The sequence below is a fragment of the Vulpes lagopus genome, chromosome 2 (genome assembly GCF_018345385.1).
Source record: "Vulpes lagopus strain Blue_001 chromosome 2, ASM1834538v1, whole genome shotgun sequence".
NCBI classification, from domain to species: Eukaryota; Metazoa; Chordata; class Mammalia; order Carnivora; family Canidae; genus Vulpes; species Vulpes lagopus.
In genome coordinates this window covers 142,560,838-142,577,518 of record NC_054825.1, presented here as the reverse complement: position 1 = coordinate 142,577,518, position 16,681 = coordinate 142,560,838, and the positions used below count along the sequence as shown (strand labels likewise).

General features: G+C 36.6%; 1 protein-coding gene and 1 long non-coding RNA gene across 3 annotated transcripts in view; one reads left to right on the top strand and one right to left on the bottom strand.

Annotated features, from left to right (window-relative positions):
• The window catches only part of LOC121484632, a 64,175-nt gene that overhangs the window by 30,061 nt on the left and 17,433 nt on the right, over positions 1-16,681 (bottom strand). For both annotated transcript variants that reach the window (XR_005986085.1, XR_005986084.1), the window contains exon 2: positions 4,898-4,986. This is a non-coding gene — a long non-coding RNA (uncharacterized LOC121484632). The remainder of the gene's footprint in view (positions 1-4,897; positions 4,987-16,681) is intronic.
• GDA (guanine deaminase) overlaps positions 1-16,681 on the top strand; it is an 80,970-nt gene that overhangs the window by 56,140 nt on the left and 8,149 nt on the right. Inside the window, exons 8-11 of the mRNA XM_041744090.1 lie at positions 1,853-1,960; positions 4,735-4,832; positions 7,105-7,172; positions 15,846-15,992. Coding sequence (XP_041600024.1) covers positions 1,853-1,960; positions 4,735-4,832; positions 7,105-7,172; positions 15,846-15,992 — 421 coding nt within the window. The remainder of the gene's footprint in view (positions 1-1,852; positions 1,961-4,734; positions 4,833-7,104; positions 7,173-15,845; positions 15,993-16,681) is intronic.

Genomic DNA, 16,681 nt, shown 5'->3' with positions numbered 1-16,681 from the left:
TTGATTCTTTATCAGGGTGGAGGGTGTTTTTTTTGTTTGTTTGTTTCTTTTGTTTTAATAAGATTTATTTTGTTGAGGCTCATTAACTATTCTCATTACCCTTCTCCCTTTTCGGAGGACTGTGGTATTTGTATTTTTTATTCAATCCCATACAATTGTAGGGGAGCAAAAAGTCTTCCTTGACCTTCTTAGAGTCCCTGGCTGGGTCTGGAGACTAAATTGACAAAGGAGAAAAGCATACAGATGTATTTAATATAAATTTTACATGATATAGGAGCCTTCATAAGGAAATGAAGACGCAAAGTAAGAAACAGGAGCATTTCTAGGCTAGATTTGGTGACAAGTGAGCAGTCATGGAGGAATATGATCGTTGTTTGGATTCTTCTGGGCACCCCTTTGTCTTCAGAGATAAGGTTGCTCCTTTCCTCCAAGTATAGGATGGGCACCCTCACATAAAAGTTTTTTGATCTGTTACAGGGATGATGGATAGGGGAAGGTCATTCTGATCTTCAGCTATTTTCCTTCAGCTTAAAATGTACAATATACTACAGTGCCACATTTGGAGGTAGTGTGTCCTGAACTCCATGAACACAAAACAAAATCAAGTATATCTTTGCTGGAGGTGTATGCATGTGTGCATGTTCATTCAGCATTTACTCAACCTTATCAAAGTGAAAAGAATCATCGGCTTGACCTTTCTTCCCTTCAGATGCCCATGTATTTCCTTAGTGGTCTAGATTTCCTCAAGGCCAGGATAGAGCTCACCCTCTAGGTAGAACACTCTATTTTAGACTATTGCTCTTTTTTCTCTTATTTGGTTCACACTCTACCTCATGGAGAAAGGGAAATGGCTTTGCTATTCTTGGAAGTGACAACTTGCTCATGAGTTTTTCCCCCATAATATGTACTCATCACCAGTTGATCTGGAATGATTTTTGTTTTAGGCAAGGGGATGGAGTGGTTACACTTAAATGTTGCGTCTCAAAAGTACTTACTGCCCTCTCAGGGTTTATGGTGCCCTGGAGTAAGGTTGGTGTGTGGGCCAGGACTCATTTGTTTCTATTGGATGTGGATTTTTATGGGCTCTTTTTTGGTGACTTCAGAATTGTCAAACTCAGTTATTCGCAAACTGTCTTCTGTACAAGAACTTATTTTGGAAACTGGCAAAGTGCGCAAAATGAGGACAGTGTTCTTAAGTCCCAATCCTGCTTCTTCCTGAGACGCAACTTGTTTATGCCTTTTACATATTGGATTTCTATGAATTTTTATATGAATAACATATTCAAAACTGGAAGAGTTTAGAATTTAGAAAATCACTCATTTAGCCCAACCCTAATATTTGAGAGATGAGAATGTAGAGACCCAAAGGAAAGAACTGATTCACCCTAAGACAAATGACTAGGCTCAGAACTTGGGCTAACATTCATCTCTCCTTGTTCAAGTTCCAGTTTTCTTATGAAAGAACCATGCTGTCTGTCCTTTTATGGCCAATAAACTCTTTTCTTAATGGCCAGTACCAGAAGAGGCAAGTTGCCACAAAAAGCTAGGTTCTTGACTCTCTTCAAGTACTTTTTATTTTTATTCATTCTTGCTATAGAAAGAACATAATATGGATTAAGGTTAGGGCTAGAACATTACATATTGATGTAATTATCATGCTCACATTCATAGTTTATTTTTCTTATAGATGTTATGTATAATATGAATAATTGTTTTCAATAAAGCACATGTAGAATCTTTGTTGTCTTATATAGGCAAGTAGAAACCATCCTTATCATTGTTGGGGTAGGAAGTATAATTTCTAATGGTATTTCACATTAGAAAATTGAAAATATTATTTCTTTTCTTGTAGAGCCACATAAGTGAAAATATCAGTGAAGTTGAAGCTGTGAAGAGCCTGTTTTACGATTATAAAAATTACACAGATGTGTATGATAGAAACAATCTTCTGACAGATAAGGTACATTGCATATCATGACATAATCTGTGTAAAGTATGGCATATTTATCTACATTTTAAGATCTCAGGAATGGAGGGCAGTGGGGAAAAAATGAAATAATAAAATAAAATCTCAATAGTAATCTTCAGACTTCAACATGTGCGCATTTCCCAAACTAGAGTAAAGCTTATACACCACGCGTGCATGGATGTATAGTTAAAAATCGGCCTGAAGTTTCATGCCAGTAAATAAATCTAAAGACTTTGGGGGTAAGAATGTCATTTGGCCCAAGGATATTTTGTCAGTATCCATCAGAATGTAAATGTGCATTCCCTTGAGTTAGCAGATGCATTTCTAAGGATCCATTCTGTAAGGAATATAAATAGGAATGTTAATTAATGTGAAAGTCAGGAAATGTCTATCAGTGGGGGATTGTCTAGATTATAGAACATCCATAATTAAAATTTTATCCAGCATTCGCAAGAATGATGTATACAGGCTCACAAGGAAGAATGTTTATAAGGGTTGTTTGTTTTTGATGTGTGTATGTGTGGGTGCATGCTCACTTAAAAACAATGATTTGGAGGGGCATCTGGGTGGCTCTGTGGTTAAGCACCTGACTCTTGATTTGGGCTCAGGTCATCAACCCCATATTGGGGTTGATGCTGCGTATGGAGCCTGCTTGAGAATCTCTCTTTCCTTTTCCCTCTGCCCCTCCCCACTATGTACTCTTCCTCGCTCTCTCTCTCTTCCTGTCTCTTAAAAAAAAGTATAAGGGAGTACAAACATTGAATGTTAAAAAACGGTCTTCCTGAGGGAGAAAACAGAAGGACTTTTTACTCTATTTTTAAACACTGTGGTATTGCTTTAAAAAATTAGTATATAATACTTTCATAACTAAATAATTTTACATTAATTAAAATTAATATAGTGAGGTGACACCTCATTACAACCATATACCCCTTGGCCTCCAATGAATTGTACAGACTGCATGAAGAGTTGAACCTACTGCAGCAAATAAATTCTACTGCAGTGAATAAATTCTTTGGGATGATGAACAGAGGGCTGAATATGACTACTTTGAAAGGTTAATATTCTACATAGATCTTGTAAATGCTACACTGTGATTTTCATCCTCCTTTACATATATTTCCATATGATTAATAAATTAACCTCCTATTTGCATGTTAATTTTATTTGCACAGAGTGTGAGAAATTTTTATTTTATTAATAATTCTGTGGTCATTGAGCTGTGTCTCCCAAAGGAGAAAGCTATTAGAAACAGGTTTTGTACTGAAAGAAAAAGAATTTTGAAAGAGTAAAGCCTTTTTATTTTATTTTATTATTATTTTTTCTTTTGAGTAAAGTTGATGCAGAGCATTACATAATGATTCAACTTTTCTCTGTTATGCTGTGCTCACCACAAGTGTGGCTACCACCTGTCACCATACAACATATTACCATTGACTATATTCCCTATTACCATTGATTATATTGCCTTTTATTCCCAAGACTTATTCATCCCATAACTGGAATCCTGTGTCTCCCATTCCTCTTCCTTCATTTTGCCCATCCTCCTGCCCCTTCTCTTCTGGCAACCATCACTTTGTTTTCTTTGTTTATAGGTCTGATTCTGCTTCTGTTTCTTTACTTATTAATTTTTCTTTGTTTTAGTTTCCACATATGAGTGAAGTCATATGGTATTTGTCTTTCTCTGTCTGATTTATTTCACTTAGCATAATGCCCATCAAGGTTGTTGGAAATGGAAATATCTCATCTTTTTTATAGCTGAGTAATATTACATGATATATATATATATATATTGCAAGAAAGGCTTAAGTCTTATTCAGGAAACCCACAAATCTTACCAGGACTAAATAGAGAAGTGTTGTATGTGTTCAGTGCCTGCCTTCATGGATAATATTGTCTTCCAAATTAATAAATATATTTCCTAATTTTGTGAAAATGTAAATATAGGTGATAAAACAGTTTGGGTTTATTTTAAAGATTTTTTTATACTTATTCATGAGAGACACAGAGCGAGAGAGAGAGCCAGAGACACAGGCAGAGGGAGAAGCAGGCTCCCAGCGGGAAGCCTGATGCAGGACTTGATCCCAGGACCAGGATCAAGCCCTGAGCCAAAGGCAGATGCTCAACCACTGAGCCACCAGGTGCCTCTTAAACGGTTAATTTGGTTGTGTCAATTATACTCCAATTTTAAAAAGACTTAAAAGATAGATAAATAAAGATTATTTGGTTATATGTGTTGAGAGCATCAGTGCCTGTATTTAACTAGGAGCAGAAATAAAAGCCTAACTCTTTCCAGGATTATGCTTACAGCTTCCATGTCTGACAAAGGAAAACTTACTTATAGTAAATTCTGATTAAGATAGGAATAAGCACAGCCCCACTGGTTGCTCACCATGTAGAATTAGAAAATAAAGTAACTTGGTTGTTTTCTAAAGCGGAGATGAAGACATCATAGTATCTTTGAGCTGGGTGGATATCCTTTGCTGTAGATCACCTGGACCCTCATTATTTTATGGATTAAAAAAAGAAAAAAAGTAAGATCCACATATTTGCTGAGAATTGTGTAATCCAGTGTTTTTACAGGCCTTTTTTGAAGAGTAACTTGTACATGGATTTTATACATACAAGTAATCATAAATGGTCTTATGAAGATGTTTACAGACAAGTCACAGCTTCTGTCTGTGCCTGTAACATCTTGCTGTCAGTGAAGACTATTGGAAACATTTTTAAGTGGTAAACTCCACACAGGATACTCTTCTCTCCAGACAGTGATGGCACATGGCTGCTACCTTACTGCAGAAGAACTGCAGGTATTCAAGGAACGAGGAGCAGCTATCTCACATTGCCCCAATTCTAACTTATCGTAAGTATGCAATAATTAGTTGGTAGAGTATGATCATTTGGGTTGCAAATTAGCAGCTTAAATACCTTTGTTTTCTCAGTCATGCCTCCAAATGTCCTTCTCCTAGTGTTCTGTTTGATTGGGACAGGAACCAGATAGACGCACAGAGGCTCACCTGTGTGTTGATAGGGAGAAAAAGCACTCAAAAAAGGATATTTTTGCCTTTGAAGAACACAACATCTCTTAAAATTTTTGTGCAAAAAATGGGACATTAGTATAAATAACAGAAAGAGTTCAAAACCTACAGCATATGCCAGCCAGGTGTTCTCAAGATTGGGGACTGACTTCCCATTACTTTGCATGCTTTGTAGTCAGAAAGGTCAGTGCTACGAGAAGCACTCCATGGTATATGTCATGCTGCTGGATCCAATGGAATGTCAGTTCACACAGGAGAGACCATGTCCTATTGTAATTTCCTAGAATTCAAAGCTTCATTCATAATTAGTTTTTAACCCTTTCAAAGGTCTTAAATCTTATAAGGGAGTCAGATGAAAATTATGACCTGTATCTTCAGAAAAAAGCTCATAGAGATAGAGATGTCACATCTAATTTCAGGAAATTAATAGATCCCATGATACCCATGGATGCTAGATTAAGAATCCATGTTCTAGGATTCATTACAGAAAGGATCTCATTTCTAGTGCTAGTTGATCCAGACTATAATTCCTCCCACTTAGAGGCAGGTTGAGATGGATCATTCATATATTCATTCAAGGAATTTATTTAGCTTCTACTGGATTTTAGTTTTTTTGAGGGTTACTTTGTGTCCTCTTGTTTTGAGTTCCTGGAGAAGCAGACCATGATACAATCCATGTACGAGTAGTTTATTTGGGAGGTGATCTGAGGAAACACTTTTGGGGATTGATTGGTAAGACAGAGAAGGGAAAGAAGTCAGTAAGAATGTATCATCAAGCATGTGACCACTGTAGGCTCCTGAAGTTTGATTCTTCCAGAAAACTCAGGGAACCAATGTACAAAACAGACCTCAAAGTCATTCTGCCCAAGGGGTGAGGAAGCAGGGATAGTTATCCTCACAGACCTGTCAGTTATTGTGGAGGGCTGCTGGGTGAAGTGAAGAAGCATTAATTCCCTGGAACTCCTGACCTTCCTGAAACAAGGGCAGAGTAGGTTGTGTCATGGGGGAAGAGCCCCTTGGTAGAGTTGGGAGGTACTGGTGATTGGAAGTCTAGGGAGTCGGCCAGCAAAAAGGATGCATGTCAGATGTGGTATAGGAAAGGCATGAAGGCCACAGAGCTATATTTCTGGTGTGTATTGAAAGGTTCCAGAGTCCTCTGGTTTTCAGACATGATGGGGCATGACAGGGAATCTTGTCCATGTATGGCGAGGGACCATAATTATGGTCGAGCAACTGACCAGATAGGGAAAGGATTTAACATCCCATGGGTTAGTTATACACTATCTAAATTAAAAGATGATCCAGTTTTGCAAATTGAGGTTGGAAGTTAAATTTCTTTATGGATAAATTTCTGTTAGATGGTCACTGCTGTTCTTTCTCCAACAACTTTAAAAGATTTATTGCCTGTGCATTGGGGCTTTGACAATGGTAGTTAGGTGTATCTTCAAGCAAGACCACTTTGACCTTTGCATCTTCTCAGACTTCTAAGGAACACTTTAGTTTTCCTTTGTTTTTATAGAAAGGTGGCACATCTAGTAAGCTCAAGGTCATAATGTCCAGAATTCAGCCTGGAACCTTCTCTCCTAGCTGCTACGGTCCTCAGCAGCAGCCTGTGAACTCTCAGGCCCTGACTCATTAACCTGCACCTCCCTTCCTAGTAGTACCCTCTTTGATTTTGCATGTCATTACTGACTCAGGGTAACAAAGGATCCCAGACACAGAGGAAAGATAATGCTTTATAACTTCTACTTCTTAACATAGAAGCATTGATAAGTTGGTTTAAAAAAAAAAAAAAACACTGAAGACCAATAGACTTTTGCACTACCTGAAAGATCGACTTTCTTCATTTATTTTTCCTTATAAATGATCCCATTTTCCTTCTGTTTCTTGCTGTTCTGTACCTTCCTGAGATTAACCTCGACCCAAGGACTAAAGCTCCTTTATGATCACCTTTTACTCTGGGACGTGCGATTGGATTTGGCTGATATGATGGGAAACATAATTTTAGTGAAATCGCCATCATTATTGCATTGGTATCCTCTTTTTTGGTTGGAAACACATGGGTCCCCTTGTTCTGACTATCTCCTCTCTCTACAGGCTCAGCAGTGGCTTTCTCAATGTGCTAGAAGTCCTGAAACATGAAGTGAAAATAGGGCTGGGTACAGGTCAGTAATTTGCTATTTGGATGTGGGCAAAGTGGTCGAGTAGGTGCATAATTTTATGATGTGACTAATTTTCTTTTTTTTTTTTTGATGTGACTAATTTTCAAGCAACAGTTTTATGTTTAAAAATTTAGTTTTATTATTTGGTAAAACTCTTGAGCTAATAAAATAGGTTGGAAGCAGGAAGAAAATGTATAAAGAGGGAGGAGTGTTGATGACACTAAATTCCTGAAGGCCATTATCCTTGCTTACTGTTCAGAGATTGGGTAAAAAAGGGTAGGTCCTCCTAAGTTGTGTTAGGGAGTTTTTGTTGTTTTTTTGTTTTTTTAATAAAAAAACCTCTTGATTTTTTTTCTTCCTCTTTTGTTTTGTCCTTCTGGCTAGATTTTGATGGTTTGGATTTGTATGGTTTTCGTTTTCAGTAACTGTCATCACAAATACTGTCTTGGAAGAAAATTATTTGATCTTGCCATAGTGAGCACAGATTCAGTCTATGCCAGTATTGAGAACTTTGAGATATATGAAGAACTTGCTTTGGTTTTGAGCAGTGTTTAACAAAATGAGATTCCAATTCCCACAGGCAGTCTGTTGTTTGCTGACTTGAAGGACATTCTAGGTGTCTGATGAGTTAGTGATGTCTCTATTTTTTACATTATATTTCAATTGTTTTTCCTGACTGTGGGCAGTGCAGCTCACTTAGAAAGTATGAGACAGGCCCAAATGCCTTGGCATATCCTCTGTGAATCTATTATTACTGTGTGTGAATGAACTAAAAATTTTTTAAATGGGTGTGGGACACAAGGATTTATTTTTTGTTCTTGATGCAGTTGTCTTCCTGATACTTAAAAGTGTTGGGATGTTTGCATATTGATGATGATGGTTGTCATCATTTTCTGCAATAACTCACATCTCAGTTAATTTTATACCAGCAATATTAGTAAGAAATACAATAAAACAAAATGAATTATTCATATTTTTAAAGATATATGCTAGATTAGATATTCTCCCCAATTTTATATGAGTCAAAAGAACTACGATTTAAAAAAAAAAATTCTCATTTAAGTCTTCAATCACTGAGACTGTGGTAATATGTGGATATAGTCACAGGTATTAAGGTAGTTATTTTAACTTCACAGAAAAGCTTTAACAAATAAGAAAAACATGGCCAAGAATTTTTGTTACATACTAGTCTGTTAATGAAAAATTTTGTAGACAGCTAAAAATCAGGTAGGTATTGCTTTCCAGTTTTCTAGAATTTTGGTCTCCATGATTTAAGCTCATCACATGACTTCCCGTTCTTGACTTTAAGTTGTATAGTGATGGAAAATATTTATGTAAAGTTTTGTCACTTACTAGCTATAAGAGTTTGAGCAAATTTCCTAAGACTTCATTTCCTTAATTTCTATAACAATAACATGAGTAATAACTATGTCTATCTTACAAGCTTGTTTTGAAGCTTAAATGAGAAAAAAAGTCCATGCAAAATGGTTAGCATATACTTGACAGATTGTACTAGTCAATAAATATTGGTTTAAAGGGAAAGAACAATGTTGGTGTATTGACCAAAGGTTTGATTAAATGTGATATATTGACTTATGAATTGGGAGAGTACTGTTGCATTTTACACAATCTCTGTTGTAATAGCCCTATTTTGTTCCACTCTTTCTGAAACACAACCTTTATATACCAACCTGCCCGTTCCATGTGGCCTTCAGAAGATCATTTAACCTCACACTGTGGGCAGAGAGCAGGTCCAAAAGTGGTTTGTTCACCCTGTCTATAAGAAGTAGAGGCAGATCTGGACTTTCTCAACTATTAGATAGGAGAAACCCACATGAAGTTTAACAAAAATATTGCAAAACAAGAGAAAGTCATATCAAAAAGAATGAGGGGAAAAAAAAAAAAAAGAATGAGGGGCACCTGGGTAGCTCAGTTGGTTAATTGTCTGACTCTTGATTTCAGCTCAGGTCATGATCTCAGGGTCCTGTGATCAAGCCCCACATTGGGATCCACAGTGGGCATTGAGGCTGTTTAAGATTCTCTCTTTCCTTTGGCCCCCTCCCCGCTCATGTGCAATGTGTGTGCTTTCCTCTCTCAAAACAAAAATCAAATAAAAACAATGAGAAGATGAGCTTATCTCTGAAAATGCTCTACTTCAGGATCTAGAAGAAACTTTCAGAAAATTGCCATCATCCATGGAATACAAGAAGACATGGTACTATGAAAAGACCGCAAGTTGTGATGGAAAAAGGATTTTTTAAATGAAAGAAGAAAACTGAGGGAAAAAAAAGAATGAGAAGCATGTAGACAATCCTACATGACAGGAGGGAGGGTAAATTTTACAACCACTTTGGAAAACTGTTTGGCAGTTTCTTATAAAGTTAAATATACCTCTACATATGACCCAGTAATTCCATTTTGGGGTATTTACCCTAGAGAAATGAGCACATATGTTTTCAGAAAGAGTTGTACATGAATGTTTATACCAGCTGCATTCATAATAGCCCCACAATGGAAACAATCCAAAATCTTGCCGACAGGGCAATGGATAAGCAAACTGTGGCGTATTTATACAGTGGAGTGCCACTTAACATTCAAGAAAGTAGGAGCCACTGATATATGTGAAACAAAGGTAAATTGAAAAATATTTTGTTAATTGAAAAAAGCCAGGCACAAAAGAGCACATGCTATATGTCTCCATATGCATGAAACCTAGGGACCAGTAGAGCTAGCATTATGTTGATAGAAATCAGAAAGTGGTTGCCAAGGGTGGGGTATGGGGGCAGGGAAGGAAAATGCCATGAGAGAGCTTGCTGGAGGGATGGAAATGTTTAATATCTTTCTGGAGGTAGTTAAATGACTGTGTACAATTGTTAGCATTGGTCAAACTGGGCACCTGCGTTCTGTGCATTTTATGTTATCTCAATTATATTTCAATTTAAAAATAACAAGCCATGTAGGAACCTATGAGGAGTAGAACGATTGCAGAAAATTAAATCAGTGATGTGGAAAACATGGTTGATCAAAGACCAAAGGGGTGTTTGAGAATGATCTACATGGAGCATAGAAAGCATAACACTAACACAGGGGGTTTTCCTGACCCACGATTCAGAATAAATGGAATAGAATTTTTGAAGAATAAATCTTTTCTGAGCTTAAGAAAGAACTGCATCATATTCAAAGAGAGCTTACTCTGCCTAGGCTAAGTCATAACTGAACACATTGTGGCAAAATATTGGAATTGCAAAGAAAAAGCGAAAAAAGCCCTAAAACATTGAGGCAGGGAAAAAAATATCAGTTATCAATAAAGCAATTAAAAACCAGTTTGGTTTCAGATATTTTTGCTGGCATGAAAAATACCAAGAACAAGAAGGAGTTTGGAGCCAAATAGTTGTTACTTAAGAATATTATATTGGACGAGATTTCTCCCTCATGTGTGAAGGCAACAAAATTCTCAGATGTACAAAGTTTTGGAAAATATTCTCCCCATGAATTCTTGGAAAAAATTACTTGAAAATCTACAGCATTCAATGAGTTTTGAGACAAAAACGACCAAGGTCTGGGGAAGTGATGGTAAATAGTCTATCATGGAAAGCTAAGTCAGTTAAAATAGAAATAAGATTTTTAAAAATGTAAAAGTTTAAAAAAAGAAAGCAAAATCAAAAATTTATCTTAAGAGGGAGTATGTACAATGTTAGAAGTAACATTTAAAAAATATTATCAGGCTGTAAACCTTAAACTGTTCTCAAAAAAAAAAAGTCAATAAACAACAACTACAGACATATAAAAAAATTAAAATGGCAACATCAGTCAAGAAGGGCTTCCCTCAGGTTGGAAGAGGTTCCCAGGAGCTGAGTACCTGATAGTTATTTTTGAAATCAAGTGCCAGGTCCTTGAGTTTGAGTGTTATATATTCCTTATACCATTTGAACATCTTCAATCTTTGATCATAAATTTTAAAAATAATACATACTCTCCAAGAAAGAACATTCCAGATATTAAAATTCTTCTATTTTCTGATTTTGTTAACAGAAACTGAGAAATTGTGGTTTATGTGTAAGGTTGAGAGGATGAAGATGTATTTGGCAAGTGGGAGCAAAACTATAAGTGTATAAAATTTCTCATCTCAGAATCATGAGACATAGTAAAAAACAGTAATCTGAAGAGAAAAAAAATGGAACAAGTTTACATCAACAAGACCTATGAATTCGTTAAAACAAACGACATATACATGGAGCCAGAATCCCACTTTTTTCCCCCAAAGATTTATCCATTTATTTCAGAGAAAGAGAAAGAGAGAGAATGCGTGCATGCATGTACGGGTGAGTATGGGGGAGGGAGAGAGGGAGAGAATCTCAAGCAGACTTCCTGCTGAGTGTGGAGCCCCACTCAGGGCTTGATACCTGACCCTGAAATCATGACCTGAGCCAAACCAAGAGTCAAATGCTCAACCGATTGAGCCACCAAGGTGCCCCCAGAATTCCACTTTCCAACAACTGTTTCCCATCCATCTTACTTGTTCTATTACTGCCAAAGTAACAGTTCTTTGATCAGTCTACAGACTCTAAGCCACTGATTCCACGCTTTCTCAAATTCATTGTTCCACTCTTGATTAACCCATCTTAAATGCCAGAGTTCATTACCATAATCATTCCCTTGGAAACTTCCTTGCTTCTCCTGTCCTCGCTTTCTTTGTACTCACTTTGTACTCACTCAAAAGCCCAACCTCCTTGGTTATCCCAACTATTCCCCTTCTCAGTGTGTACAGCTGAGCAGCTAGAAGTTGCTGGAAAAAAAATTCTCCAGTGGGCTTTCATTTTAAATTTTGCTCTCAAATCCCAGATGGCCCTCAGCACTACACAAATAGACAATTATGTTTCTCTAATAAGCATGTGTCCCCATATTCCAAGGCAGCCTTTTCTTATTTTTCCTAAAATTTCTACCCTGAGGGGTGTTCTGTTTCTGCATTGTACCAACCTATGACTCCTTAATATCTCCTGAGTCCAGCCCCTTTTCCCAGACAGCCGCCACCACCTGATGCAGGTTGCCATGGTTTCTTGCCTGCACTCCGCACTAGCCTCCTAATTGGTTTCATATTCGTCTTGGGCCTTTTGAATCCTTCCCTTTTCATTTTTTTTTTGAATCCTTCCCTTTTCAAAAGAATTACAACAAAAATCAGACCATTTCACACCCCCTCCAGCTTATACCCTTCAATGGGGTTTTGAATACACAACCCTCATTCCCAGGCACACAAAGCTCTGCACAGTTAGAGGCCCATCCACCTCCCAGCCTTGTGTCCCACCACTCCCTCTTTCCTACACTGGTTATTTTTCAACCCGCCCTAGGAGTCACACTCCTTTCTACCAAAAGACCTTTGTGTATTCTGTTCCTCGGCCTGGAATGCCCTTTATGACACTCTTTACATGGCTGACCTCTTCTCATTCCTTAGTTTATGTCATTGCCTTAAAGAAGGCTTCTCCCTGTAGAAATGGGCTTTCCACGTCCATTTTCTCTGCCATTAGCTGAATACAATCTAGAGTTAACATCTGTTGTGTGTGTGTCTCTTTTCTTTCCCCTTCACTAGATAGTTGGCCCACATGGAGCCGGTAACTTTTATTTATGAGCCTTAAATAGATGAAGCACATAGAAGATGCTCAATAAATAAATGACTGTTGATGAATGAATGAATGAATGAATGAATGTATGAATATGAAATGAATACACACATTTCCAATCATGTCGTTTTATGTGTCCATTGCTCTTTGACTCAAGTTTTTACTTTCATATGGTTTCTTTAGAGTCTTCTTGTAAGTAACAGTGTCCTTATTGTTGACTCTGGCAAAAAGTGATGGTGGTGTTCTTCATCATGGTAGTAGCCGGGCATGGGGGACCAGGAATGCATTTTCTGCAAAATTCATTCTTTTTGGTCCCTCTACATACCCCATCTAGTTTCCATCTCTTGGTCCTTATTCCTCTGCACTTATGTTATTTAATTGGATTTTCTCAGCAGCTGTTAAGATAGGTGATGTAATTTCTATTTTCTGAGAAACCTGAGGTTCAGAGTTACTAAGTAACTGATAAAAGGTCAACAAAGCAATAAAGTTCCAGATCCACAGTTTAAAACCAGGTCAGTAAAATGTGAAGCTCATTATTTCTCTTTCCACCCCATCACACTGTCTCTTGTGATATGATAAAGTGGGGATTATACCTGCATAAAATGTGCTGCAGAGGGAGGAGGAAGCCATTGAATTCACTGGATAGCACAGGGATCAGGAAGTTACTCTCCATGGAAATTTCTGGAACAAAAGCTTGACTCATCCTGACTAAATACCACACTCTGTGTGATCCAGGGTTCATCAATTCATCTGCCCAGTATTGTTCCTATTGTTATTTTATTAACATAACCAAAGAGTATAAGAAGATAAGCAACATAATAAGACCAGTCTCAAAATTATCTCAATAAATTGCATTGCATTGTTTTCTAATCTGTCCTTATTCTTTCTATATTGATGATTTTGATTAGATATTGAAGAAAAGACTTCTTTCTGCCATATTTCATAAAACTTGTTTTTATAACTGCAAATATTTAAGTCTTCCATGTTAATACCATCCTAACAGCATTGCTTTTGCTTTTGTTTCCTTCCAGTCTTTGTCCTCGTACAGCTGACCCTTGAACAATGTAGGGGTGAGGGACGATGACCCCTGCACATTCAAAAATCCATATATAACTTTGACTCTCCCCAAACTTAATTATTAACAATCTACTGTTGACTGGAAGCCTCACCCAAAATATAAACAGTGAATTAGTTCATGTTTTGTATGTTATATGTATTATATATTGTCTTCTTACAATAAAGTAAGCTAAAGAATAGAAATTGTTACTGAGAAAATCATAAGGAGAAGACCTGGTACGGATCCTTCAGTTAAGTGTCCAACTTTTGATTTTTGGCTCAGGCCATGAGCATAGGGTCCTGAGCTCAGCAGGGAGTCTGCTTCTCCCTCTGCCTTTCCCCTCCATACACACACTCAAATAAATAAATAATCCTAAAAAAATCATTAAGAATAGAAAATGCCTTTATAATACTATGCTGTATTTATTTTAAAAATCTGCATATAAATAGATGGACCCTCACACATTGTTCAAAGGTCAAATATATTTTGAAATATGAATTCAGTCTTCACATGTTTCCATATCCCATAGTGATAGCATTTTTGTTCTGCCTTTACATCTTAACATTTTCATTGTTCTAGCAATAAAGAATTAGTAGACAACATACTTCAAAATTTAATGTAAATTATTCCCAAATCTTATTTGTTTCCTTAGTTTAAGCTATGGCAGAATTAAAGTTTAATGGATTGTTACTAAAATGGATTAATAACTTTTTAAAAATTGTAAGTTTTATTTTAATTCCAGTTAGTTAAATACAGTGTTACATTAGTTTCAGGTGTACAATACAGCAATTCAACATTTCCATAGATCACCCTGTGCTCATTATGACAAGTACCCCCCTTAATCCCCATCACCTATTTCACACATTCCCCTACCCACCTCCCCTTTGGTAACCATCAGTTTTTTCTCTATAGTTCTGTTTCTTGGTTTGTCTTTCTCTCTCTTATTTTTCCCTCTGTTTTTTTTTGTTTCTTAAATTCCACACGAGTGAAATCATGTGGTATTTGTCTTTCTCTATGTGACTTATTCTGCTTATATTATACTCTTTAGCTCCATCCATATAATTGAAATGGCAAGATTTCATTCTTTTTCATGGCTGATTAATATTTCATTGCATATATATTTGTATATATATTTATATATATCACATCTTATTTATTCATTAAAATGGACTAATAACTTAAATAGATATAATAAGACTTATCAAGGAAGTGGGTGATCTTCTGACAGTACTCTTGAGATAAAAGAAAAAAATTTCTATACAGGGGTATCTAAGGACATAGAAGACGGTTGAACATAGAAGTGAACTGCAGTCTAGGGATTATTACTTAATAGGCTGTTGCTTTTAATCTTTGAAGTGCAGGTAGACATTGAGAATTATATATATCTACCTAGGAATGCAGAAAGAATCCTGGAAATATAAAGTGTATTTTATTAGTTATAGATATATTTTTCCTATAATAAAACATACTAATTTACTTGACACTTATTATGCAACCTCATTTAGTAACTTTGGCATTTAGACTTGTCAAACATAGTATTTCAATTTAATTATGATTAGGGAATTTTTAAAAAACAAAATCACTAAAAATCAGGGGTGCCTGGGTGGTTAAATGTCTGATTCTTGGTTTCAGCTCAGGTCATGATCTTGGGGCCGTGAGATCAAGCCCTGCCTTGGGTTCCATGCTCAGCTCAGTGTTTGCTTAAGATTTTCTCTCTCTTCCTTCTCCTTCTGCCCCTCCACCTATTCATGCTCTCTCTCTCTCTCTCAAAAAAAAAAAAAGAATAAATGAATGAATAAATAAATATCAAATAAATAAATAGTTGCCGGTTTTAAATTCTTTTCAATGTTACTCTGTAACATTGATCTAAAGATCTTTAGATAAAGATCTTTTCTTTGAAGTATACTACAGACTGAATATTGGTCACTAAAAACAAAAGCCTAACCTCATCTGCCTAATATTACATTTATCTCATAAGTTTTGCCTTTATTTTGTCTGCCATAGATGTGGCTGGTGGTTATTCATCTTCCATGCTTGATGCAATCAGAAGAGCAGTGATGGTTTCCAATATCCTCTTAATTAATAAGATAAATGAGAAGAGTCTCACCCTCAAAGAGGTCTTCCGACTAGCTACTCTTGGAGGCAGCCAAGGTAATGGCCATTATTTTATTTGTCTCTCAAACAGTATTTATCTATGCCAATCTGTGTTCTCGGAAGCCATATGAAGACACTCAAGAGTAGCATTAGCAGGCATCTCATATTCATGGCTGTTGCATCTCATTTAACACACTCCAAAATTAATGAGTAATGTTCAGACATGTGGTAGAGGTATCATTTCTCCAGCAAGTCCCCTGGCTTTGGCAGAAGACATGTTCGACACACAATGATATTAATTGCTTTAATGGATATTTGCAATGGTCACATGTACATGAGTTCTCTAAAATAATAAATTATTTTCCACTGAGTCAAGTAACACACTCTCTATTGGCCTGATGATGATGGCATAATATTATTAGTAATAGTAAAAATAATAGCCAAGGCTTACTGAACTCTTACCAGGTAAGAGGCACTATGTATCATGCTTTCTGTGTTCTTACTCCATCCTTCCAACCACTGCCAATAATTCTATCTTACCAGCGAGGTACCTGAGTGAGGTGGACCCAACTGTCAAGCTATGGAGTACCATGGTTGGAATCCAGAAAATCTGATGCCGGAATGCTGGTTCCTATGCTTACACTGTGTTATTTTCCCACTGTGAATCCCAGCTCAAATGATGGATTTTGTTGATGTATTATTACCCAAAGCTATTTAAAAGGAAAAAGAGTAAAAGGATAGTTGGT